General features: G+C 42.2%; 1 protein-coding gene across 1 annotated transcript in view; it reads right to left on the bottom strand.

Moving 5' to 3' along the window:
• ABCB8 (ATP binding cassette subfamily B member 8) overlaps nt 1-19,689 on the bottom strand; it is a 397,400-nt gene that overhangs the window by 40,694 nt on the left and 337,017 nt on the right. Inside the window, exons 12-15 of the mRNA XM_069210769.1 lie at nt 9,555-9,649; nt 9,265-9,398; nt 8,603-8,750; nt 6,242-6,492 (exon numbers count right to left, since the gene is read on the bottom strand). Coding sequence (XP_069066870.1) covers nt 6,242-6,492; nt 8,603-8,750; nt 9,265-9,398; nt 9,555-9,649 — 628 coding nt within the window. The remainder of the gene's footprint in view (nt 1-6,241; nt 6,493-8,602; nt 8,751-9,264; nt 9,399-9,554; nt 9,650-19,689) is intronic.

Raw genomic sequence — 19,689 nt, 5'->3', positions numbered from 1 at the left:
AAATGTTTTCGGGTTTGACTTTTGATGGGGTTGATAAGGAAGCCGTAACTGACTTCTTATTGGTCTACTAGTCCCTTGATGGCAACGGCTATATTTCCTGCAACCATGAGTCGTAATCTGTATTTGCTCCTTCTTAGGATGCTGCATTTTGTTGACAATGCTTTAGCCTTGCCACGAGATCACCCTGATTCTGACCATCTTTTTAAGATTAGGCCAGTCCTTGAACATTTTGTAGATCGGTTTTCAGAGGTCTATGTTCCAGGCAAAGAAATAGCTGTGGACAAGTCTTTGGTCCTCTTCAAGGGTCGTTTGGTTTTTAGGTAGTACATTCCTAGCAAGAGGGCACAATATGGAACTAAATTGTATATGTTGTCTGAAAGTAGTACAGGATATGTGTATAATTTCTGGGTCTACACTGGTAGGGATTCCAGTATTGACCGCCCTGGTTGTCCTCCCACTTTTGGAGCTACTGAGAAGATTGTGTGGGAACTTGGTAGACAACTGTTTAACAAAGGTCACCATTTGTATGCAGATAACTTCTACACTGGAGTGCAGTTGTTCAAGGAAGTTTAGCGTGAACACGGTTGCTTGTGGCACAATACATTGTAACTTGAAAGGCTATCCAAGGGAGCTTGTCTGTAAAAAACTTGAGAGGGGACAGTGCAGTGCCTTGCGGAATGATGAGCTGCTAGCTTTGAGATTTTCAGACAGGAGGCATGTCTACATGCTAAGTACCATCCACGATGAGAGTACTTCCCCCGTGACTGTTTGGGGCCAGGTTGCTGAAGTGCGCAAACCTGTGTGCATTTTAGATTATAATAAGCACATGGGAAGTGTAGATAGAGTTGATCAGAGGTTGGAACCTTATAGTGCTATTCGTAAGTCTTACTTTTGGTATAAGTTGTTAGCAATTCACGTGTTCCACTTGGCAACTTTTAATCCTTTTATTGTGTTCAATGATAGGTCTCCAGAGTCAAAGAAGACATTTGTGAAATTTCAGGAGTCATTGAAAGAGAGACTTATTGTGGTGGAACAGGCAAGAGTTCCTAGAGAAGCAGTGGTGGAGGATGTGGCTACATTGAAAGATCGCCACTTTGCTGAGCACATTCCTCCCACGCCCAAAAAAGACTTTCCAACTAGGAAATGTAGAGTCTGTGCTCGAAGAGGTATCCAGAGGGAGACTGGAAATGTACTGCCCAGATTGTCCTTCAAAGTCTGGGCTGTGTGTGGGTGGCTGTTTCAGGAATTGCCACATCCAGAAGAATTATTGGGAACTACCATGAGTGTAAACTGCCTGTTTTATATTTTCATGTGTTCAGTTTCATGGTTGGCATTTCTGTCATGTACTTAGTTAGAGCTTTTGTGTTTGTAGTTTTGTAATTATTCCTAATTAGTTAGCGGTTTCTTTGTTTAAAAAAAAAAAAAAGTGATGCCATTGTGTGTGGAGCGGCACTTGGCTGGCAGTGTAAATACTGATTTGCTGTTGGCTACTGCAAAACACTGCCAGCCAAACGTCAGTCCACACACACTCATCAGCTGGTGTGATTGCTGTATCAGGCATGTGGGCGTATGTAAGTGATGGGCCCTTGAGTGGCGCTGTCTGTCGATGCGTGTGTTGTAATGTGCTGAGCCCGGAGCTGGCGGTGTGAATGGTCTTGTGCATGTCATGCATGAAAGGTGTGTGAATGGGCTGTAGCGCGGTTGGTGCCTTGTCGTGACTTTACAGCTCACGAGCTGTGAGTCATTGGTTCATTGTTTTGGCCTTTCAGTTATTAACAGTGCATTTCATTTTTGTGAACTCTCTTGTTAATAAAATTTGATCTACTGAACCATCACTCACCCTTGTGCCAAATCCAACCAGTATGTGGTAAAAATGACAAAACCTGCTCCGCTGTAATCAGGTGTCACACCACACCTGTGACACGCTGGGTGTCTCGGGTGGGAACCCGATGATGAAGCATGCCACCAACTTGGTTGGTGGGTGAGGGGTCTTTTTAACATAACCTAAGTGCTTTCTTTTCACAATTTTAGTGTTTGGAACATCACAAGTACATCGACACATCAAAATGATCTATTGCAAAACTACCTGTGTTGGGGTGGTGGGGCGCGGGGCAGCTATGTTTTTGGTCCCGGGTGCGGCATTCATCTAGGGAAACCTACCAAACCTAGACATGTTTTAAAAATTAAAAATAGTCACCCCAAGGCGTCCAAGGAGGTGTGGCTTGCCTGGATCCCCCAACATTTTCTTACCCAGACTCCTCTGCAAACCTCAAACATTGCTTAAAAAAGCAGATTTTCCTCACCTTTCTTTGTAGGATCACCGCTGCAGCACAAATGTCCTACCACCCAGCGTTCCCCTCAGTCTCCCAAGAAAAATGATACCTCACTTGTGTGGGTCCCCAAAGCAGAGTCAGCCTAAAAGATGTATAAAAGAAAAATATGTGCTTATCAACTCGCTGTACTATCCCCTCAATCTCTACAGGTTTTTGGCATTTTTCTGTTGCAGGCACCTGGGCCACCCACACAAGTGTGGTATCATTTTTATTGAGAGACTTGGGGGAACGCTGGGTGGAAGGAAATTTGTGGCTCCTCTCAGATTCCAGAAATTTATGTCACCGAAATAAGAGGAAAAAGTGTTTTTTTTGGCCAAATGTTGAGGTTTGCAAAGGATTCTGGGTAACAGAACCTGGTCAGAGCCCCACAAGTCACTCCATCTTGGATCCCCATAGGTGTCTAGTTTTCAAAAATGCACATGTTTGCTAGGTGTCCCTAGGTGTCGACTGAGCTAGAGGCCAAAATCCACAGCTAGGCACTTTGCAAAAAACAGCTCTATTTTCTTTGGGAAAATGTGGTGTCCACAATTTGTTTTGGGGCATTTCCTGTTGCGGGCGCTAGGCCTACCCGCACAAGTGAGGTACCATTTTTATCGGGAGACTTGGGGGAAACGCTGGGTGGAAGGAAATTTGTGGCTCCTCTCAGATTCCAGAACCTGCTGTCACTGAAATGAGGGGAAAAAGTGTTATTTTGGCCAAAGTTTGAGGTTTGCAAAGGATTCTGGGTAACAGAACCTGGTCAGAGCCCCACAAGTCACCCCATCTTGGATTCCCCTAGGTGTCTTGTTTTAAAAAATGCGCAGGTTTGGTAGGTTTCCATAGGTGCCGGCTGAGCTAGAGGCCAAAATCTACAGCTAGGCACTTTACAAAAAACATGTGACATTTCAAGGTAAAAATGTGATGTGTCCATGTTGTGTTTCCTGTCGCGACCATTAGGCCTACCCACGCAAGTGAGGTACCATTTATATCGGGAGACTTGGGGCTACACAGAATAGAAAAACAGGTGTTACTGCCCCTTGTCTTTCTCAAAAAATGTTCCTTCCAATTGTAAGACAGAGTGTAAAAAAGACATCTATTTGAGAAATTCCCTGTAATTCACATGCTAATATGGGCACCCTGGCATTTAGAGACCTGCAAATAACCACTGCTTCTCAACACCTTATCTTGTGCCCATTTTGTAAATACAAAGGGTTTTTGTGATATCTATTTTTCACTCTTTATATTTCAGCAAATTAATTGCTGTATACCCGGTATAGAATGAAAAACCATTGCAAGGTACAGCTCATTTATTGGCTCTGGGTACCTAGGGTTCTTGATGAACCTACAAGCCCTATATATCCCCGCAACCAGAAGAGTCCAGCAGATGTAACGTATATTGCTTTAAAAAAAATCTGAGTAAAACGTGGAGAAAAATGGCTGTTTTTTCACCTCAATTTCAATACTCTTTTAATTCAGCTGTTATTTTCTGTAGGAAACACTTGTAGGATCTACACAAATTACCCCTTGCTGAATTGAGAATTGTGTTTACTTTCTAGAAATGTTTAATTGCTTGGGATCCCGCATTGGTTTCACACCTATTTCTGTCACTAACTGGAAGGAGGCTGAAAACACAAAAAATAGTAAAAATGGGGTATGTCCCAGTAAAATGCCAGAATTGTGTTGAAATATGGAGTTTTCTAATTCAACTCTGCCTGTTCCTGAAAGCTGGGAAGATGGTGATATAACCACTGCAAACCTTTTGTTGATGCCATTTTCAGGTGCAGCCCTTTTTTCACTTTTTTTTTATTTTTATTTTTTTAAACAAACTTTTCACTGTATTTTGGCTAATTTATTGGTCTCCTTCAGGGGAACCCACAAAGTCTGGGTACCTCTAGAATCCCTAGGATGTTGGAAAAAAAGGACGCAAATTTGGCATGGGTAGCTTATATGGAGAAAAAGTTATGAGGGCCTAAGCGCGCACTGCCCCAAGTAGCCGGGAAAGGGCCTGGCAACGAACGAAAGGGTTAAGCTGGCTTTTTTGATATGAAGACAGGAGTCTGGTGAACCAAAAAGTTTCGGCAGCCTTATCTCCTCACAGACAGACTTCACATAGGCCGGTCATGGTATATCTGGTATATCTAGGGCAGCATGCAATCTAAGGCAATATTTTAAGGCAAGTTTATTGAGGGCTGTTTCATTACTTATCCAAATAGAAAGCCAAAGTAGTAAGAGTGCTAGTTTTATTGTATCCATTATATACGGTGTTCCCAATTTGGCGGGGCAAATAGCATTGGTGCAACTTCATGAGACCACCAATAAAAAATTTTCTAAAAGTTTTTTCAACCAGTTGAATCCTTTGCACATACACCATGCCCCAGATACCTGACCCATAGGTAGCGATCACCAAACGTTTACTAGCAATAATTATTAATAGCTCTTTACAGGTTTAGAGCCTGGAGGTGTAGATTGCAATGGTTCGGGTGAAGGACCTTGCTGGCCTGTTGCAACAGAAGATCTTCCAAAGCGGTAACCTGATCAGAGGGCAGATACTAATGCTCATAAGTTTCAGACGCAATATGGAGCCAGTATGATGACTTGGTTCTGGTCATTCCTGATGTTATTCAGAAATCGAGGAAGGAGCAGCAAAGACACAAAGTGGACAGAAGTGCTGTGTTTTGTTGCATTTCCTAGTGTGTATCCTCACAGAACCTCCCAACGTGCAAAACCATTGACCCTGCAAGCTCTTGACTGTGGCAAGAAAATCTAGTTAGGCTTCTCACCACAGCTAGAAGACGCCTTGCACCACCTTTGAATGGAGATGCTATTTGTGATCTGCTAGATGTAGCCTGCTTAGCTTATCAGCTCTGGAATTCAAGGATCCCAATAAGTGGTTTGCAATCAAGGAAATGTCCTGATGCTCCCAATAACTCCAGAGGCGCAGAGCCTAAAAAGCACAGAACTACCCCCCCTCGCTCCACCCTGCTTGCAGCAATACCACATGGAAATGGTGTGTGGTCTATGAAAATCTGCACCTGTCTCCCCCGATGGACTACAGGCCTTTAGAGCCAGACAAATGGTACCACAACAGACTGATGTGGAACTGGGCTTCTGCCAGAGACCAAAGTTCTCTGGTCTATTTCTTCCCCGGATGACTTCCTCAACCCAGCAGTGCGTCCGTCACCACCATGACATGGGCAATGGAGGGAAAGGGAGAAGAGCTTGCCATAAGCACAAAAGCATTTGAGCAGCCAACAATGCAGAATTGAACTATTTCCACCAAAACCTGGATGGCATCTGATAGCTTTCCTTGATGCTGGGCCCACTGAAACTTCGTATTCCACTGTACAGTCCACCTGTGCCACCTGGCATAATCAACAAGGTGGATACAGGAGACTAAGAGGCCTAGAGGTCTCAGAGCCTCTGTCACCAAGACCTGGGACCAAGGCTGAAACATCAGAATTCCAAAATCCTGGATTTATTGCATGGGAGAGAAGACCCTGAACTGCACTGTATTCAGGTTACCTCTAAAGAATGGAAACAATTGTGAGGGAGTTTTGATCAGGCTTGTTAAATGTGAACCTGATTGCTAAGAGGTTTGCCTTTGTCTGGAGGTAGCTTGGCCAAGCCTGCCATCAACAGCCAGTCACTGAGGTATCAGAAAACTGGTATCCCCAACCCTGAATGTGGCAGTGACCACTGTAATCACTTTCCTGAATACCTCAGGGGCGCAGGTGAGGCCTTAAGGGAGCCCCCCCCCCCCCAGGGAAGCAGGTTTTGCTTCTGGTAGAAAATGATAAGGGAGGAGATATTTGGTAGTATTCTATGGAGTCCTAGTAATATCATAAGAGCAAGACATCTGGAGTACTGCAGGAAGACAGATTAGGAAAAACACTCATGCATTAGATGATCCACAATTTGCTTACAGTTACCTCAATCACTTTCCCTTCAGACAACACAACGATGAGATCAGCTCCAAAAATTGTACTGAGTCGATGTGCGATGACAAGAACTGTGCGGTTTGATGTAGCCTTGTCCAGTGCCTGCTGGACAACCCATTCGGACTCAGAGTCTAGGGCACTTGTAGCTTCATCCAAGATGAGGATCCTGGGATTCTTTATGAGAGCCCGGGCAATGGCAATCCTCTGTTTCTGTCCCCCTGACAGTGTAACCCCTCGCTCACCTACAAGAGAGAGAAAGAGGATGAGCATTGCAGACACGATGTACAAGGCCATCCAGTAAACATGCAAAGAAGGAGAACGTTTGTAAAGCTAAGACCTTCAGAATCAGTACGTGCATAACAGACACAGCACAAATTACAAAAGCAAGGGTTCTTGGGTAAACTGATGATACGTGGGAAAATGAACATCTTCAGATGAGAGATGGAGGGACAGCAGGGTTTGTTTGTAATAACTGTATCTACCGAAGGGCTTTTGTGCTGGAACAAATCTCTAGAAATTAGAAATTGTTTGTTAGGAGGAAACTGGGAGCAGGTGAGAAGGTCTGGTCAGGAAAATCCCAGCAGATAGGGTAATATGTGTTGGAAATAGGATGGGTAGGATATCATTAGAATAATGTGGGACGCTTTACATGAAAACCCTTTGTAAAATAGAGGCACAACTTGCTTCCCAGGGAGACAAAGCTTTGCAAATAGGGTAATTTAGGGACCATCTGCAGACACTGGATGCAGCAGGGGAGAGGCTTGAGACATAGGGGGTTATTCCAACTTTGGAGGAGGTGGTAATCCGTCCCAAATGTGACGGATTTACCACCAGCCGTATTACGAGTTCCATAGGATATAATGGACTCGTAATACGGCTGGTGGTATATCCGTCACTTTACCGTCACTTTTGGGACGGATTACCACTTCCTCCAAAGTCGGAATAACCCCCATAGTCTGTTGGGTGAAGGTCTGCAGATAGAAGGATGAAACTTAGGTTGATGGGATTTACCCTAGACATGGGTGCTGAGGGCGGTCTCTGTAAGAACACTCAAAGGGCTTGAGAGGTCGCTCTCCTTGTGACTTCATTGTTGCTATCTGGGAAGGAATCCTTATAACCTATGCTCTGGTCGTTTCCTGCTCTTCTAACACATTCACTATCAAGTTAATATCCTATCCTTGTAAATTACTGAATATATCAAAATTAATTTTCATTAACAATTATTTCTCCCAGCGCAGATAAGTGATTTATGGTTGTCTAGTAAGAGTCTGATATTAATATTTCTTAATTCCTCTGAAGTGTGTACAAAGCTATGGTGATTATCATAAAAACTGTACCCTTTATATAAGTAAAACTAACCAGCTTAAGTGTAATTATAGTAGAAGACAAGTCCCAGAGTCCACTGGCAACATTTAATGGGGGAAGCAGAGGCAGATTATGCACAAAAAAGCTTCCTCCACAAGTTAAAAATATTTTTACTAGGGATCAAATGTGGGATAGTACTGTGCGCAGTATCTCAATTAAATCCCTACACTGAGCCAATTGAAAATATTGAATATGATGTTTAGGTTGGGATTATTCCCAGTAGTCTCTCTAATTTCCTAGTGCAAACTTTCTGCAGTTAGACATGAAACTCTCCCGTAAGTGTTATGAGTTTGCAACACTTTTTTATTTGCCCCCCGTACTCTTATTTAAAGAAGCAATGCCGAATGCGTATTTCTTTACAGGTTTACTAAGAACTGATACAGATGCCATTTTATGATTGAACTCCAATGGCAGTCAATATAGTGCTGTAATTATTTTCTGCCTTTTAAATTGACAGAAACATGGCAGACTTCTGCAATGAAGAGAAGGAAATCAGATGGGTGGGTAACAGGGGTGCCCTGTTCCTATCACTCCTTTCCCTCATTATGTCTCTGCATCTAGTGCAAACCTCCCCCTCCTATCCTCTTTCACTGGAATTTAGAAGCTAAAGTAATACTGCGCAACTCTATGGCCAAAACAACAAGTTTTGTTGCAAAAATGAAAAATTAATTTCAATTAATTGGATGTAATGTTTTTAAGTCTCTTTTTTTATTTGTAGTATTATCATGTCATCGCCCCATGTTCACTACTGAGCAAAGTAAGCATCACAAGGAGTGGTTGAGGTTGACCAAATCACTGCAGCAAAGCAGACAGTGTGGGAAGCAGCTGGAAAAGTCAAGTTCTCTGACTTGATGCAACTAACTTTGTTAAACTTTCACAACTTCACCAGCATCTGTAATTCCCCTTCTTCCTCTGCTCATTACTCAGAGGTTTCCAATGCTCTGGGTTGCAGAGCAAGGGAAAGCAAAATTGAAAGTTTTAACTTACCAACAATTGTGTTGTAGCCATTGGGGAAGCTCCTAATGAAGTCATCAGCATTTGCTTGCTGTGCTGCCTCTTGTACTTCGTCGTCAGTAGCACTTGGCTTTCCAAAACGAATGTTCTCCATTATTGTAGTACCAAATAGGACAGGCTCCTGTGGAGGAATAAAAATACCTTTTTGAAGCACTCCTTCACCAGTTCATAGAAATCAACAAGGCATCCTAAGCTCAACGTTCCCTACATCACCGAACACGCTGCTGCAACAATTCAACACTGATTTGTACATACCAACGCCTGCCCATTAGACTATGCTTCTACACCACCTGCTGCAGTACTCCTGTATTGTTAAGTAGAGCAGCACAGAAAACCTTTACTTCACTCACCCCTGCAGTCTTGACACACAAACCCAAGACAACTGTCACAGACAGCTACAGTTCACCTGTGGCATGGTAACAGGAGTACCAACGAAATCAAGTGGAAAACATAAGTTAAATTGTGCTATGTCCAATGGCAATTGAGCAAGATGATCTTGAATTGAGATATGCTGTTGGTGAAAGCCAGAAGAATGTGTTTCAAATAGAAGTGGAGTGGTCATGAGCGACATGGGCACAGTCTCTAAGACCTCTGATAAGCCTCTAAGCTTGGGGAAGAGTCTTCCAATACTTCACCTGGTTGATAAATCCAATCACCCGTCCTCGCAGCCAGGCAGGGTCCAGATTTCGTATGTCATTTCCATCCACAGTGATCACGCCACAGTTCGGATCATAGAACCTTTCCAGCAGAGCTGCCACTGTGGACTTACCTACATAACATAAATGCAAAAATAAAGGCATTTGCAATAAAACGACAAAGTGCAAATTCAGAACAGACTTTTTATTAGAACAAAACTATACTGTAGCTGATCTATTGACAGAGTTTTGAACTGTTTTCAGGAACAGATCTCTACAAAGGTCTTTACCTCCTCCAGATTGTCCTACAATTGCCACTGTCTTCCGTGAGGGGATGTTGAGACTAAAGTCTTTCAGAACATCCTGGCCTGGCCTGGTGGGGTAGCTGAAATGCACAATAGTGAAACAATGCATGTGAAAACGACTCTCAGGCAGCTCAACAGTGCTCTAAAAAAAAGGATAAATAAAATAAGACAGGAATGACAGAGCTTGCAGAGATCAAGAGCGGCAGGACACGTTCACATCAACATCAAATGCATGAGTCTCCTACTCAAAATACAGGCCAGACTCTACATAGCAGTCCATATGTTAGGTTACTAAAATTGCCCTCCATCCCCCAGGGTCCCTCTGTCCCTATTTATTCAAGGGCTCCTATGTCTGCTAAGCAGAGAGCAAGGCTCCTCTTATTCCACCCACAAACCACTACCATTTATTTCTCTCTCCACTATCCGTGGGCCTTTTGTCCCCTGTACATAGATTGCACTCTTCATTTCTCAATTACAGATCAGAATTCCTCAACCTGTTATACAGAGTCTGGACCATCTACACTTCAGTCAGAGACCAGAATCCATTTAAAGATCAACGGCCCCTACAACTATCATCTAGAGACTGGGGTCTCGCTTTTCTCTCTCCTGGCAGCCCATGGATAGTGGTCACACATCCATAAACACAGAAACTCCCTATCCCGATCCACAGGCTGGGTTCTTCTTTACCTCCTTCTGATAAATGGGGGCCTCAATCTACCATCAATGAACCAAGGACCACTACTGGCCATCCTCAGACCGGGCCATTCTGTTATTTCGGAGGCTACAGCCCATTTATGACTAACATGAAATATCTGTTTACCAACCAAAGAGCTGTGCTATTTTCAAACAATACTACTGTTAAATTTAAGGTTAAACCAAACATATGATTTTAAGGATAAGGACATTCAATACATCAATTGTGCCAAAAGAACCTCCTCATATTCTCCGACTATCCCCAGAACCTCATAAAAGCCTTAAAAACAGCAGTAACACATAGTCCAAGGCATCCCTGATTGAACACTTTCTACTAGAGTTCACGCTGCTGCACTTTGGAGTTTAAAGCATCTTGGTACTTTTGCACGCAGTCTCAGACTTGGTGGAACTCATCTTAAGTGATGCGATGGGAAAAAAATAGCTCCCTCGGTGGCAAAGTTTATGTTTGGCATATGCGTTATCCCAGATTTGAAGTTTGTATGGCAAATTCCTTCTGATTAATGTTAGGCTTCTTAGCTTTAGGGTGGTCTTCCCCTAAACGTTTTGTCTTCTTTCTCCAATTTTCATGATGTCGTTTTTGCTGGTATTAGTACTCTACGCACTTTACCCCTGCTTACCAATGCTAAAGGGCTTACGCTCTCTCCTCTTAACATGGTAATCTTGGCTTACCCCCAACTGGCATATTCAATTTACTTATAAGACCCTAATAAAGTGGTAGTACATGTAACCAGGGCCTGTAAATTAAATACTACTAGTAGGCCTGCAGCACTGGTTGTGCCACCCACGTAAGTAGCACTTTAAACATGTCTCTGGCCATCCATTGGGAAATCTGTGTGTGCACTTTTAAACTGCCATTTTGACCTGACAAAGTAAACCTTTCACCAGGACAAAAGCTTCCTTTTTAATACATATAAGTAACCTTTAGGGTAGGCCCTGGACAGCCCACAGGGCAGGGTGCCATGTATTTAAAAAGTAGGACATGTACTTTTACATTTTACAAGTCCTGGTAGTGAAAAACTCTCAAATGTGTTTTTTGCTACTCCACGGCCTATCTCTCCCATAGAATAACATTGGAGTTGCATTATTATATTTCATAAGTGTAATTTCCAAATGAAAAGAGATCAATAGTTCATTTTTGGTGTCTCTGGAACCACAATTTAAAATCCTAACTTTTAGTGAAGTCAAATTTCAAATTGGAATTCTGAAAATAACACTTTTAGAAAGTTGGCATTTTCTTGTGTTAGCCATTTAGGCCCGTATTTATACTTTTTTATAAAGAACCCCAGGGCTGCACATTTATCTAAAAAAGGAGAGAGGGCCACACGTCACCCTTCGAGTCTCTTTAGGTACTAGGAACACTATCTCCAAGTGCCGTATATATTTTTAAGGGGAGGGAGGGCGAGCCATTATCGGCCTCGGACCCCTTTTCCCCTGGGCCCAGTGTGATTTTTAGGGGGGGGGAAGCACGCAGCCCCCAGACCAATATCAGCCCTGTGGACCCCCATCCCCTGGGGCCAGCTTGATCTTTAGAAGGAGGGGGGGCAATCAACCCTACATTCCCAGGCCAATTTCAGCCTCGGGGACTCCATCCCCCTAACTTAAATGTAGGTGCCCATCTAGGGCACCCACGGTACTCTCGTTGGGGTCAGTGGGGGGAGGACACCAAGGCCTCAGTGGCTCCAGCTGGCTCCCAACATACAGTGGGATCCGGCACTGCTCCTGCCAGCAGGGAGCAGTTCCTAATTCTGCTCTCTCCAGACAGGATCATTATTATGATCTGTTTCTCTGCCTGCGTCAGAGCGGGCAGGGAAGCAGATCAAAAGTCCACTTTCAGCACGTAGGAGCATTTTAAAGCTCCTGCCTGCTGGAAGCAGGCAGTGTTTGCAACTGCTTGGCAGAAAATTAAAGAATGCTCCCGCCAAGCTAAAGCAAACACAGGTTTCCCTACATGCTGGGACGGGTAGGGATATCGCTACGTCCCTTGGGTGTGCTCCCCGGGACATAGCATCTGAGCTGGCCCCAGAGGGTGGGGTTCCCAGGACCATCAATGGCTCATGGAAGGGGGTCATGCAGTCCTCCTCCCTTAAAATAATCGACCCAGGGTGTGGCCTCCCCGGGGCATTTTATTGCTCCAGGAGGGGGGCCTTGCGCCCCCTCCCCATTTTCTTTGCATTTCAGCCCAAGAGTGGGCTCCCTGGTGCCTTTTGAGGTTTGGGGAGGCAGGCCACACAGCCCCCTTTCCCATTTAAAGTATCTTCAGACCCGGGGTGGGCTCCCTGGGACATCTCAAGGAGGGGGGACTGCACAGTCACCCTCCCCATATAAACACATTTCAGCCCTGCAAGTGGGCTCCATTAGCCATCTGGAGGCTCAGAGAGAAGGGCCACGCAGCCCCCTCCTATTTGTGAATATAACCCCAGGCATGGGCTCCCTTGGGCTTATAATTATTGAATGCGGTTTAGCCATTTTGTTTTTTCCCCCAAACCTGCAACATTCTCGCAGGACTGCAGCATTGTATGCAGATTTTTGTTCTTTATTTGGCCCCACAGGGTGTCTCTCTGGACCTCCCTCCAAGGGGCCTAGGGGATCAGGGGATCCCTACCCTGCCCCCCTTACACTATTTTTTTCCAGGTCAGGGGACCAAGTCCCCAAATCCTGTAATGGCTGTCAGCAACATTTTTCTCACGTTGCTACCAGCCAATTAGAGCACTCACTCCCACAGGGCTGTGACTTCAGAGGAAAAGAGATGGCCCAAGGGGAAAAAGAAACTCACTGGGCCAATCAGAATGTTCTATTTTTAAACTGCCGCTCCAGTGAGAGGCTCTCGAGACTCTTGCGGTGCCAACTGCCCAGATATACAATTATTTTTCAACCTTAATTTCTAAAAAACTATTGAATGGATTTACACTAAATCACAAAAAGCACATTCTGCAGACCAAGATCAAGCTTCCTGTCGAATTTGGAGTAATTCTGTTCAGCAGTTTTTGCTGTAGCCAGTCAAGTTTATTAAGTGCATAGGAAATTAAAACCAATACACCGTGCAAAAATACATAATTAATGTCATACTAATAAATACCAACTATTTCTACCTCCTAAAATCCTTCATGATAAAAATATAGTACATAAAGGAACTGTCACATGACCATAGTCATCAATCTATTATACATTTTAAAATAAAACCACTTCTACTTGACTATACTGATAGTCTACTCCCTAATCATATACATGTTAAGCCACTGCCTTCCCATCATATTACATTAAAATACAGAAAAATAGTTTTTAAGCATTGTCCCATTCTGTTTGTAAATACCATTTTCTAAAACCTCAACCATTTTCCGTAAAGAAAGTACATCAGGATAAAAGGCGAAAGCACTATGCAAAGGACCATAGTTAACAACAATTCATCGAACTTCACATCTTATGTCCATCTAAATTGATAATATTAAAAATAAACTTTACGTAGTTGAGATGTAGAACTTATTTACCTAGGTTAGCTAAAGTTTGCCCTCTGATATTAAACAACTCATAGAATTCCACATCTTATGACCAACAAGACTGATCATAAAAAAGGAAGCTTTACATAGTTGAGATGCAGAACTTATTTATCTAGGTTAGCTGGAATTTTGCTCCCTGATATTAAATGATTAATTACAGTAACAGTAAAATTTTAAAGGGCAAAGAAATTATATTTTTTGGCCTAATATCTAGATGCTTGTCTTTCGTCTGCCCCTCTACCTGACCCCAAAATAATGTGGAGCCGTATAATCATGATAGTGGAACAGCATAATTCGTGCAAATGAATCATGTTAAATAGCTACTTTTTATATTGTTACTGCTGGCCATCTGGTAATTTCTTAGATGTCAAATGCAAGAATTTTGTTAGTCTGGCATTCAAAATATTATTAGATGATTTAAAACAGGTGATCACACTGCTTCCCTGTATGATCGTATACCTCTCTGATTAAAAGTGTCCTTCAATAGGTTTCTACGCTCATTTAATAAACCACTACACAGACAAATCAGATGGATGACGTCTTCCAAGCCACATCCACACAGCCTGCACTTGGGGTTTAAATCAGTGCGTTCCAAGGGGACTGAGTAGGCGCTACCTGGAATAAGGCTGAATCGATATTTAATAAATAAATCTGTCTGCTTTTGACCACTTGGCCTCCAAATATGGCTGATATTTTAGGGATTTATACTTGTTTATTATCATCCATGAATGAGATCTTACAGCTAAAAGATCCTTATCCATGAGTACTGATTTCCTCTTCATTATACAATATAATGCTTTTTTTAATGCATAATAGGAGAGACTTTCATCCCCCATTGACCTCATGGTCAGATTCTCCAGGGCATGATCCAAGTACTGCCTGGATTTGGATGTGGGGTTCAAACTTATCTCTTTCAAGAGTGCCTGACAAAGTTGATTCCTCATTGTTAACTGTAAGTGCTTCCAAATGTTAATGTAACTATCCTTCCTAGTTATATTTGGGTTTAAATACCCAAATTCAAGCCTAATTTGAGCCTGGGAGGAGTTTCCTGGTAGTTGGAATAGAGATCTAAACACTTTACTAATTATCCTATTCAGGATTTCGGCATCTCTTCCTTGCAAGGCTTTACTCCCATACCTGATAACTGACGTTAATTTGGCGGCAATTACTTGTAGCAAGGGTCGGTAACTAGGGCCGCAAAGTGACCTTTTCAATGTGTGGAAAGTAAGCAATAGTGTATTTCCTTTTCTCTGTAAGTCCTGCTTCTGAGGCTAAAAAGATCCCCTCTCATCAAATAATACACGTAAGTATCTGTAAAGCTTAACTTGTTCTAATTCTTTCCCTTCAAGATACCACTTACTCATTCTATGCATTCTTTTACTAACTTCCATCACTTTAGTTTTATTCTGATTTACTATCATTCCATTTTGCTCAGCAAATTTGTTTAAGTTAATAATAAGCTGATGCAATCCTACTTTAGTTTGACTTAGAAGAATTACGTCGTCGGCATAAAGCAGGTTTGAAATAGGCATATCACCAATTTTTGGGGGATGGGCATTCACCTTTTCAAGCTTAATTGTCAAATTGGCTAAAAAAGATAAAAAAGATACAGGGCTAGTACATAGCCCTGTTTCAATCCCTGCTTCGTCCCATTTTTTCTTGATAAAATTTAGCCATCCCCTATCTTAACTCTGACTCATGTATCTGTATGTAACAGCTGTATGGCTTTTAGTAATTGGCAGGTATACCCCAAGCAACTAGCCTTTCCCATAGCCGATTTCTCTGTACTAGGTTAAAGGCAGATTTGAAATCTACAAAGCACAAATACAGAGATCGATTTTTTTGCTTGCGTCAGTAATGATGGAAAGAGATAAAATATTAACAGCCGTTCCGGGGTCCTTTAAAAAGCCTGTTCTTGGCAGGAATAATATTGTTCTCAATCACCCAACTACGAAGGTGATCCAGTAATGCACCAGCATAATATTTGGCCTCTGAATCCGTTAAGGTAATTAAATGATAGTTCTCTGGGTGGAGTTGATTCCCTCCCTTAAATTTTGTATGGATTATTGCGCCCCTCCAAGAGCTTGGAGTACTTTCCAATCCTGAAGAATAATTAAAAGTCAAGACTAAACTACCATAAATGCTGGGTTTGATTTAAATAATGCATTTGGGATCCTGTTTTGACCTGGGGCCCCTACTAGCCTGCTGGTTTTTATTAGTCTTGTAATCTTCGCCACCGAAAAGGATAATTTAACTGCACCCTTTAGGATGACTGGAGGTGTACTGGTACCCTCCCCTGAGCACAACTCACTCATCATCCCTCCCAAAATAGCTGGATCCCTTTTTTTAAATATTAAATCCATTGAAATGTTGTGTTAAAAAATAAATAAAAATAAAAAAAAAATCGAACCAGGTTGATTCTGAAATACTGGAGCTAGTTAGGATCATAGAAGCTTTACTAACCATTTTCCAGAATCCCTGCGCATTTTTTTTTTTACTTAAAAATAATGCCTTAGCCCACAAATCGTGTCTTTTCTGTCTCTTACGGTCCCAGTTTTGTTTCCGGTAGATAGTGTTGATGTTTTATACTTCAATTTGTTAGGTTCTTCTTGGCTCGCCGTAAAAGTGTGTTCCGTTTTTTTCGTAAAATGGTAATAGAGGCTGAGATTTTAATGTTCTTTTTTTCATTTTCCCACCCATTACCCTGATACGTCTTTTGTGGCCTGTCAATAAAAAACCTAGCTGTGAACCTAACCAAGAAGGTTGACCATAAGGTTATTAGGCCATTTGACAAATCATTCCTGCATTGATTATATAGCGCAGCTGAAAGTTCACCAATAGCTTCCATTGAGTTTTCACACCACTGAAGTTTCTTATAATTTGTAGTGGTAACATCTCCTGGGAGAGTATTAGCAGGTTTAAAAGTAGGAAAGCAGTAATCAGTCTCCATATACTGTTGACCATGGTCACTCTTATCTGTCTTTATAATGTAATACTTGGTTATTAAAGTAAGTAAAGGCAAAGAAACCGCAGTATAATCAATTGTAGTGTGGGTTCCTGAGACTTAACAGGTGACTACTGGTGGGGTATCTTGTGGAAATCTCCCATTTAGGAGTCAGAGTCCAAGGGCGTCCAGATTTTTGACAAAGGAGATTGCCTTGATATCAGATTTATCTAAGCCTACAGACCCAGAGGATTGTTGTGGAACTGCCCACATATGATCCTGGTGAATAATCTTTGCCTCCCGTTCAAAGGGATATAAAAATTTCATGTTAAAGTCTCCCGCTACTAAGAACTCCGGGGCAGCAGGGTCTTGATGATTAGTTAGTATTGTTTCTATCAATTTGGAGGTTGCAAGTTTCCTAGAGTGGGCATCTGGATGATTGTAAACATTGATTAACTCAAGTGGGCTCCTATGCACTTCAAGCCAGTCTTGCACCTTTACTACCAAGAATTCTTCCTTATCCTAATTTTCCTGGGTACATATTACATTCAATCCTACTGCAATACAAATTGCTAGGCCCCCTTATGGATGTCCAAGCTTTTTTTCCCTTAGTGCAGGAGAAAAAAAGCCCATTTACCCATCAATTGAAAAGGGCTTTGTTGCCCAAGTCTCCTGTAAAAATACAATTTGAAATTTATTTAGAAGACTTGTCAAGTCTTTTTGTCGGTTGTTCGAACTAATCTCATTGATATTCCAGGAGCAGATTTTAAGCGGTTTATCATAAACTCTTGGCGGCCCAGATAAAGTCAGACTGTATAAAGGTCACTGACAACTCCCTTTATGAAGCGCCACTGATAACTACCCTAGATTTAACTGCTCAGAATGATATATGTTGTCTACATTGTGTTTTATGTGATGATGATCAGTTGTGCTTAAGTTCCCAATTGTGGTTCTAAGGACTGAGAAAGGCTGGTTTGGGCCTTTCAATATATTTAATGTTGGTGAAATATTTTAGGTTTCGAAGGGGTCAGGATAACCTATCTGTTGTGGTATTAGTGGCCTAATTCCCAAATTTAAAAATGTCATTTTGTCTTCTAGCACCCCATTGACGATTTGAGATGTCGACCAGGTTACCAGGTTGCACCTGGGTGCAAGCTTCTTCTGTCTTAGCCACTGGCAAAAATTCTATAGCGATTATATCTGTGGACTGAATATCCTCAAGAGCAGGAATTGCTTGCAAAAGTTTTAGTATATTTCCATGGTTTAATATATCACGTGGGCCCCTAGTCTGGTATTGTGATGCAAGGATTAATTGTTTACAGCCTACGAGGGAGCTATAATTAGAGCCCCCAGTAATTTCATCCTGATCCACCTCCGGGACAAGCCCTTTCTGTTTCATTATCAGGGACTGGGTAGCAAAGTCCGTATCAGGCCATCCCTGGTTGATTAAATTAATCCTCTCATCTGATCTGTTTAAGAGTTTGGCCTCTGATGGTAGGCCAGGACATTCCTCCTTTTCCTGTACCCCTGGTCTAACAACTTCCCACTGTTTGGTGGCAGGGCAACTTCCTTTTTTCTCTGGGGACTTAGCTATATATAGTCCCCTTGGCCTCGAACATTCCCAAATTGTTTCTTATTTATTATGGTGTCTTTACCCTCGACTACAATTATCTCTTTGTCCACCTCTGATTCAGGAATCACTTTAACTTTCGCCCCCCCTTTGCTGTGATTTAATATTAGGTAGTTCCATTATTACTTGTCTTCTTCTCTCTAATTTGGAAGGGACTTGTTGTTCCTTGCTTTTCGATTTCCCAAGATTTTGAGAGGACTCGTTCAGGTCCCAACGATCTTGGTGAGTTTGTCCCACTTTATGAGTATTAAATAATGGGAACAGCTTATTAACGGATGGACAACTCTTTTTATTTATAATTAAGTTGCAATCCTTTCTGTTCACTTTTCTTATCACAGGGGAATTGGAGGTACTCATCCTTATATTAGAGGGAGCCGTAAGAACACCCCTTCTTTTTTCCTTGCTTTCTGTTTTTGTTTTTTTTGTTTTGGTAACCGGCTTCTCAAATTGTATAGAATAGACCTCCAATTGCTGAGATGGGGAGGAGATTTTTTTCAATTGGTACAGCAGAGTTAGGATATTGGCCCATCTCTAGTGGCTCAGCACAAACAACACACGGACTGGAGTTTTCCCCCTGACTGCACCCAACCTCTTCAAAACAATCTTATTTCTTATCAGGCATTCTCTCAAAACAGTCAGAATCTTTATTACCCCTACTACTGTTCAAGCTAATCTCCTCCCGTTGTTGGGGTATGAGAGGGCTACTGTCCCCCTCTCCCCCTTTATCCAGGTTAAGATTTGCCCTAAAATCATCCATTAATGTAGGTAGTACCTCAGGGAGTGAGGCAAGCTTGTTTACCATAGGAGCACACGTACAGTCCAATTTTGTTGTCTCGCAAAATGCTGGGCTAGCTTAATCAAAGCATTTAAGTAGGCCAGCTTCTGGTCAATCCCTGAAACTGACTTTGCCATAACATTAAGAAAATCCACCTTCACGTCCATTTTGATGGACTGGTAGGATAAGGCAACAAGAGTTAATTGCAAGGTCTTAAAGAAAATGTCCCACACAGCATTTTTATCTGATTTGGTAAGAGGGTTTCGCATTAAAGGTGGATTCTCATGTATATCCTCCTTACCTATGTAATCGGGTGTTTGTACCTTGGATGAATCAGAAACATTTGAAGAACTGTAGATAACAGCAGCCATGTCCACGTGTATGTCTGAAGCATAGGCCTGCAATTCTTGTAAGTTGACCCGAGTATCTATTATAACAGGACTTTGTTGGACATGCACTTTGTGACACAAGTCTGTGTGACTTTGAGATTGCGGGCTAAATTTAAGTGGACTCATATTGGCTGTGTTGTCCAGGATATGAATGCTTTTTAGAGTTTTTTTTAA

Source organism: Pleurodeles waltl, chromosome 10 (assembly GCF_031143425.1).
Source record: "Pleurodeles waltl isolate 20211129_DDA chromosome 10, aPleWal1.hap1.20221129, whole genome shotgun sequence".
NCBI lineage: Eukaryota > Metazoa > Chordata > Amphibia > Caudata > Salamandridae > Pleurodeles > Pleurodeles waltl.
This window is presented reverse-complemented; position numbering and strand designations above follow the sequence as displayed.